Raw genomic sequence first — 8,228 nt, 5'->3', positions numbered from 1 at the left:
GTCTCAAACTCCTGACCTCAGATGATCCACCCACCTTGACCTCCCAAAGTGCTGAGATTTCAGGTGTGAGCCACCATGCCAAGCCAATGGTATAAAATTATAAGTACAAATTTGGTTGGGCACTGTGGCTCAGACCTGTGATCCCAGCACTTTGGGAGCCCAAGGGTTTCAGGCCAACCTGGGCAACATAGCAAGACCCCATCTACAAAAAACTTAAAAATGAGCCAGGTGTAGTGGTGTACACCTGTGTTCCCAGCCACTCAGGAGGCTGAGGCAGAAAGATCACTTGAGCCCAGGAGGTTGCAGCCACCGTGAACTGTGTTCCTGCCACTGCACTCCAACCTGAGCAACACAGCAAGACCCTGTCTCAAAAAAAGAAGACCCTTGTTCCTGGCTTTGCAGCGTTTTGCAGCTATCTTCTTTTTTAGGAGACAAGCTGGATGATACAAGGTTATATACAGTTATTAAATGGCAGACTGTAGTGTTTCAGAGAAAGAAAAGGTCATTGTGAACCCTATTTCACATTTCTTATTCATTTTGTAAGTCATATGCCATGCACGGTATATCTTAACTAATAAGTAATTTTAGTTTATGATCAAAAGATAAATGAAGACTTTTCCTTGGGTGATTGCTACCATCAGGTCATTTCTACAGCTGTGAAGGCATTCTTGGATATATTGAGCAATACTGAATGCTTTCAAAAATAATTTTCTATTACAAAACCTATTCTGAAAGCCTTCTTTTAACCTAAAAAGCAGAGGAACAAGCAGCTTTCATCTTGTTTTTTCCATCAGTTTTCATGATGGACCACTAGGTGGCACTATGGTAATTTTTTTAAAATTCTGCCTATACACTATATTTTTTCTATATAATCTGTATTTCTGTTTGGAATTTAATTTTTCCTATATAACAGTTTCTATATAGTACTTTTGGAAAGTACTATATAGTGTTTGGAATCTTAAAAATTCATACTCTCAGTATATAAATAGAAAAGGTATTAGCAGTGTACTATTTGAAATGGTTCATTATCAGTAATACTAATTTATGAAATCTTTCCAGGAACTGGTGAAACAGAAGGTGAAACGTCAGTTGACAAAACAGCAAAAATCAGCTGTCAGACGTCGATTGCAGAAAGGAGAAGCAAATATATTTACCAAGCAACGTAGGGAAAACATGCAAAATATCAAATCAAGTATGGAAGCAGCTAGCTTTTGGGGAGAATAATGTATTTAGGATCTTGGATATGTTTTAATATATTTTTTAAAGTTACTGTAATTCCTTTTTGAGCCCTCATTTGTCTTTTTTGAGCCAAAGTTATCATATATTAATAAACCCTCTTTCATCTATAAATTTGGGTCATTCAATATGTGTCTTCCAAAGAATAATTATCTGCCAAAGCAGTCCATTTTTTCAAGGTAATTTGGGTAACTAAAGTTAAATAAATAACTTTATTAGAGATATTTGCATATTTTAAAAAATCTAAACATTTTTGTTGTTTTCTGTTGAGGATTATATGATACAATGCACATAAAGCAATTAGAACAATGTTTAGCACATTATAAGCATTCAATAAAACATGGCTATTAGAATCATTATAATGATTCTGAAATTCTGCTGACAACTTGGTTGCATTTTATTTGGCAACTGGAGGAATTCACTGCCTTATTGTTCTTTAAACAAAGTAAAGATAAGCCTTTGGAAGTAAAGATAAACCAGTAAAGTATAATTTGCTTAATTAATTGATTAATTAATAATCTGGTTTGTGCCACTTACACATTGGTAATGTGGTCGTGAGAATGGAAACTTACTTGAGATAGTCCACCACAATTTTTCCAGTTGGCAGCTTGTAAGCAGGCCTGAGTATCAGAAGAGTTAGGGGTGGGGGAAAGTGAAGTAGAATGAAGAATGAAATGTTCTTTCTCATATGCTTATGTAAGTGGGTCTGGAACATGTTCTCACCTCAATGTTAACAAATACCTAATTCAGGAAAGAAAATACATAGCCATGGTCCCTTCCTCAAGTACTTTATAATTCAGTGAGATGTATAGATGAGTGCTTAAGTGTATGCACCTGATTATTGTCTCTTCATTGCTGCATAAGTGGGAAAAGGGGATCACTTGCAGCGAAAAATGGCCATTAGATGGCAATATCACCCCATAGTCACCAAACAGGATTACTTGAATCCCTAATTATGTTCTACCAGAGTGAATATAGTACAGACTTTTCCAAGATTAATAAAGACAGCAGATTCCCTTTCACCTTTGCCAGATTAACTCTACTAGCTATTTGCAAGACCTGTCATTATCTAATAAATTGGTTTAAATATATAGAAGCTAGAAAATGCCAATTCCTATTCCCTCGAAAATTAGACATTGAAATATTTAAATACCCCTGCTTTGCATTTTAGATATATCTTTGAATTCAGGTATTCATTTTGTATAATCTCTTGACTTTTAAGCATTTTTATAATGTAAAGTTGAAAACAGCTTAATAGAACCACAGGATGTTGATTTTGGAATCATTTTCTTATATTCAGAGTGATGAAAGCAACTTGGGAATAAAGCCTTAGCCTGCTCAGCTTTACCTAGTTGACTCAGTTGATTTTTGAGTATCTACTACATAAAAAGCCCATTGCTATTAAGAAACTCAAGACGGCCGGGTGCGGTGGCTCAAGCCTGTAATCCCAGCACTTTGGGAGGCCGAGGCGGGCGGATCACAAGGTCAGGAGATCGAGACCATCCTGGCTAACCCGGTGAAACCCCGTCTCTACTAAAAAATACAAAAAACTGGCCGGGTGAGGTGGCGGGCGCCTGTAGTCCCAGCTACTCGGGAGGCTGAGGCAGGAGAATGGCATAAACCTGGGAGGCAGAGCTTGCAGTGAGCTGAGATCCGGCCGCTGCACTCCAGCCTGGGCGACAGAGCGAGACTCCGTCTTAAAAAAAAAAAAATGAAACTCAAGACAAACATGATTTTTACCTCTAATAGCCTAACATTTCATGTGGGCCAAAGAATAAATTGTTTCAGTCAAAAATGGAGGATTTACCTCATTTGGGCAAAGATTAGTGCTAGCTATTGAAGATTTACTAATAAATGATCTGTTAAGGAATTTAGTTTTTTCTGAATATGTTGTTTTGGTTGTTGAAAACTAAGGTATAATAGTTATTTTTTGAAGATATGTTTGGCTAGCCATCAATTAGAAGTTAAAGAGATTGTCCTAACAGATAAGCTATAACCCTCACATTTTAAAACATACATAGTGAACAATGAACAAAAACAAATTTCAAATTTTACTAATGTGGCAAAGCTGTATATTGTGATTGTTAAAACACTTTTTTTTGCCTAGGAGTTCCAGATTTAAATCCTGGTTCTACACTTCCCAAACCTCAGGTACCTTCTGTAGCCTCTCTAACCTCAATTTTTTTGTTTGTAACATAGGGACATTTAATACTACCTACCTCAGAGTTGTGAAGACTAAATGAAGTACCACTTATAAAGAGTTTATTACAGTGCCTGACATATACTGTGTGGTTAGTGCTGCTAAAATGACTTCTTCAGGTTACCAAAAGGAAAATTCTACAAACTGACCACCTTTCCTATTGTGAAGGTCACTGGTATTTCAACTGTGATCCCTTGTGTATTTATCCAGACTGAAAGATGTTTTTCTAGTAACCATCTTGCATAGTCTTAGTGTCCCCATTAAATAAACCTTTCCTACAAACTATGCGGTTTATATTTGTGCTAACCTTGTGGTATTGGTAGCCATTGGTCTATTCTTTGGCACATAGCTGGCTATCTTTGAGCCTTTTCCAAAACCATAGATGTTTAATAGATACTAATCAGAGTTAGTGCAGCTCAAGATAATCATTCTTTTAGCCAACTGCTTAGTAAATTTTCTGACAAAATACATAGCTGCCTAATTAAAAAACTCTGCCTGGTGCTGCCTCCCAGGTTGCTGCTTACAAAGGATAGAGGGATGAGTTATGTTAGGTTCTCAGAGCACTTTCTGAAGTGTAGGTTTATTTCACTGTCACAGATTCAGCACTCTTGGTGGGCTGCAGTTCACCATGCCCAGTCTTCTTTATCCCTCCTTAGAACATCTCCCTAGAAAGCATCAGGCCATATCTTAATTTGCCCTTGGTCTAGTTTATGAAGTACTGGAGCCATCTTATGCAACTGTGTAAGGAGGCTGGAGATTAAAGTTCAGAATAGCCATTACACAGTTGTGTAATAACCAGGAGTATGAGATAACTCTAAAGCTACAATACTTTTATAGAAAACTTTGTCATTCACAAAAACTATGTTGTTACATTTTAAAGACTGTAAGTGTTCTTTTACCTTAATATTGTAAATAATGACATTAAAAATATTAACATTTTGCAGTAGAGGCTGAACAAGATGACCAAATAGAAACCTCCACCAATCATCCCCACAGGAACACCAAATTGAACAACAATCCGTATAAAAAAACACTTTCATAAAAACCAAAAATCAGATGAGAGATCGCAGTACCTACTTTTAACTTAATAACACTGAAAGAGGCACTGACGAGGGTAGGAAAAACAGTCTTGAATTGATGATGCCACCACTCCCCATCCCTTGACAGCGGCCACATGGTGTGGCAAGAGAATGCATTTGGGGGATGAAGAGTACAGTGATTGTGGGACTTTGCATTAAAACTCAGTGCTGCCCTGTCACAGCAGAAAGCAACACCTGGCAGAACTCAGTGCCCATGGAGGGAGCATTTAGACCAGCCCCAGCCAGAGGGGAATTGCCTATCCCAGTGGTCAGAACTGGAATTTCAGCAAGACTTGCCACCACAGGCTGATGTGTTCTGGGGTCCTAAATAAGCTTGAAAGGCAGTCTAGACCACAAGGACTGCAATTTCTGGGCAAGTCCTGGTGCTATGCTGGGCTTGGAATCAGTGGACCTGGAAGACACACAACTTAGTGACACACCAACCAGGCTGGCCAAAGGACTACTTATGCCACCTCTCACCCAATCCCACACAGCACAGCTTGCAGCTCCAGGAGAGACTACTTCTTTTTGAGGAGAGGAGAGGAAAGTAGAGAGGACTTTGTCTTGCAGCTTGGATATCAGCTCAGCCAACTGCATAGGGCAACAGGCAGAGTCCTAAGACCCCCATTTCAGGCCCTACCTCCTGGAAAACATTTCTAGACACACCCTGGGCCAGAAGGGAACCCACTGCCTTAAAAGGAAGGACCCAGTCCAGGCAGGATTCATTACCTGCTGACTAAAGAGCTCTGGGGCCCTTAGTGAGCAGTGATAGCCAGGCAGTACTCCCCATAGACCTTGGGTACAACTCAGAGATATGCTGGCTTCAGGTGTGACCCTGCATATTCCCAGCTGTGGTGCCTACAGACAGAGACTCCTGCTTGAATAAAAAAAGAGAGGGAAGAGTAAAGGGGACTTTGTCTTGCACTGTAGGTACCAGCTCAGCCACAGTGGAGTAGAGGACCAAGTAGGCTTTTGAGGTCCCTGGTTCCAGGCCTTGGCTCTTGGACAGCATTTATGGACCTTCCCTGGGCCATAGGGGAGCCCACTGCCCTGAAGGAAGAGTCCCAGGACTGCCAGCACTTAACACAAGCTGACTGAAGAACACTTGGGCCTTGAGTGAACACTGGTAGTAACCAGGTGGTACACACCATGGGCCTGGGGTGGTGGTGACCATTGGGAGAGACTCCTCTGCTTGTGGAAAAGGGAGGAAAGAGTGGGAAGAGCTTTGTCTGTGGCTTGGGTGCCAGCTCAGCCACAGTAGAATAGAGCACCAGGTAGATTACTAAGGTTTCTGACTCCAGGCCCAGGTTCCCAGATGGTATCTGTGGGCCTGCCTGGGGCCAAAAGGAATTCTGCCACTCTGAACGGAAAGCAACTGATTGTAGGGTCCTAGGGCCTTGAGTGAACATAGGCAATAGCCAGGCAGTGGTTACTGTAAGCCTTGGGCAAAACCCAGTGCTGTGATAGCTTCGATCTGACATAGCACTGTCCCAGTGGTGGCGGTGGCCACGGAAGTGCTTGTGTCACCCCTTCTCCAGTTCTAGGCAGCTCAGCACAAAAAAAGAGACTCCATTTATTTGGGAGAAAATAAGAGAAGAGAGAAAGTCTTGCCTGGTAATCTAGAGAATTCTTCTGGATCTTATACAAGACCACCAAGGTGGTACCTTTATGAATCTGCAAGAGCCATAGCATTACTGGGCTTGGCGTACCCCCCAATGCAGATACAGCTACAGTGACCAAAAAGTTAAATTATAAGAACTAAGTCCCTTCAAATACCTGGAAAGCCTTCCCAAGAAGCACAGGTACAAACAAGCCCAGACAGTGAAGATTATAGTAAATACCTAAATCTCATACCTAGACATCAATGAACATCCACAAGCTTCAAAACCAGGAAAACAAGAATCCACCAAACAGAATAAGGCACCAAGGACCAATCCTGGAGGGCTAGAAATATGTGACCTTTCAGACAGAGAATTCAAAACAGCTGTTTTGAGGCAAATCAGCAAAATTCAAGAAAACAGAAGGAATTCAGGATCCTATCAGATGAATTTAACATAGAGATTGCAATATTTAAAAATAATCAAGCAGAAATGCTGGAGCTGAAAAATGTAATTGACATACTAAAGAAGGCATCAGAGTTCTTTAACAGCAGAAATGATCAGACAGAAGAAAGAATTAGTGAGCTTGAAAACAGGCTATTTGAAAATACACGGTCAGAGAAGAAAAAAGAAAAAGGAATAAAGAATCAAACAAGCCTACAAGATCTAGATAACAGCTTCCAAGGAGCAAATCTAAGAGTTATTGGCCTTAAAGAGGAAATACAGAGGGAGATAGGGGTAGAAAGTTTATTCAAAGGGATAATAACAGAGAACTTCCCAAACCTAATGAAAGATGTCAACATTCAAGTACAAGAAAGTTATAGAACACCAAGCAGATTTAACCCAAATAAGATTACCTCAAGACATTTAATAAACTCTCAAAGGTCAAGGATAAAGAAAGAATCCTAAAAGCAGCAAGAGAAACAAATAATTTAAAATGCAGCTCTAATACATCTGGCAGCAGACTTCTCTGTGGATACCTTATAGGCCAGGAGAGAGTGGCATGACATATTTAAAGCGCTGAAGGAAAAAACACAAAAACCCTTTTATCCTAGAATACTATATACAGCAACAATATCATTCAAATATGAAGGAGAAATAAAGACTTTCCCAGACAAACAAAAGCTGAGGGATTTCATAAACATCAGACCTATTCTAAAAGAAATGCTAACGGGAGTTCTTCTATCTGAAAGAAAAGAGCATTAATGATCAATAAGAAATCTGAAGGTACAAAACTTACTGGTAATAGTAAGTACACAAGCAAACAAAATATAACAAACTAATTGTGCTGCTCATATCTTGCAGAGAAAGACTAAGAGCTGAACCAATAAAAAATAATAACTACAACCAGTTTTCAAGACATACACAGTATAGTAAAATAGAAAGAATAAAAAGTTTAAAAGTAGGGGTATGAAGGTAAAGTATAGAGATTTTATCAGTTTTGTCTTTTTTGCTTGTTTATGCAGTTAGTGTTAAGTTGTCATTAGTTTAAAATAACAGGTTATAAGATATTATTTCCAAGCCTCATGGTAACATCAAATAGAAAAATGTACAACAGATACACAAAAAAATAAAAAGCAAGAAATTGATACATATTGCCAGAGAAAATCACCTTCACTAAAAGGAAGACGAAAAGGAAGGAAAGAGGAAAGGACCACAACAGAACCAGAAAACAAATAACAAAATGGCAGGTTAAGTCCTTACTTATCAATAATAACATTGAATGTAAATGTATTTCACTCTCCAATCAAAAGACAAAGAATGGTTGAGTGGATTTATTTTTATTATACTTTAAGTTCTAGGGTACATGTGCACAATGTGCAGGTTTGTTACATATGTATACATGTGCCATGTTGCTGTGCAGCACCCTTTAACTCGTCATTTACATTAGGTGTATCTCCTAATGCTATCCCTCCCCACTACCCCCACCCCACAACAGGTCCTGGCGTGTGATGTTCCCCTTCCTGTCTCCAAGTGTTCTCATTGTTCATTTCCCACCTATGAGTGAGAACATGCAGTGTTTGGCTTTCTGTTCTTGCGATAGTTTGCTGAGAATGATGGTTTCCAGCTGCATCTCCATGTCCCTGCAAAGGACATGAACTCATCCTTTTTTAA

At 39.4% G+C, this 8,228-nt stretch overlaps 1 protein-coding gene across 1 annotated transcript in view; it reads left to right on the top strand.

The window, feature by feature from the left end:
* RIOK2 (RIO kinase 2) overlaps positions 1-1,350 on the top strand; it is a 28,279-nt gene extending 26,929 nt beyond the window's left edge. Inside the window, exon 10 of the mRNA XM_011944322.1 lies at positions 1,060-1,350. Coding sequence (XP_011799712.1) covers positions 1,060-1,224 — 165 coding nt within the window. The 3' untranslated portion in view covers positions 1,225-1,350. The remainder of the gene's footprint in view (positions 1-1,059) is intronic.
* Positions 1,351-8,228: the final 6,878 nt, after the last annotated feature.

The sequence above is a fragment of the Colobus angolensis genome, unplaced genomic scaffold (genome assembly GCF_000951035.1).
Source record: "Colobus angolensis palliatus isolate OR3802 unplaced genomic scaffold, Cang.pa_1.0 Scaffold23, whole genome shotgun sequence".
Taxonomy (NCBI): domain Eukaryota; kingdom Metazoa; phylum Chordata; class Mammalia; order Primates; family Cercopithecidae; genus Colobus; species Colobus angolensis.
The sequence above is the reverse complement of the archived record's forward strand: the minus strand, read 5'-3'. Positions and strand labels throughout refer to the sequence as shown.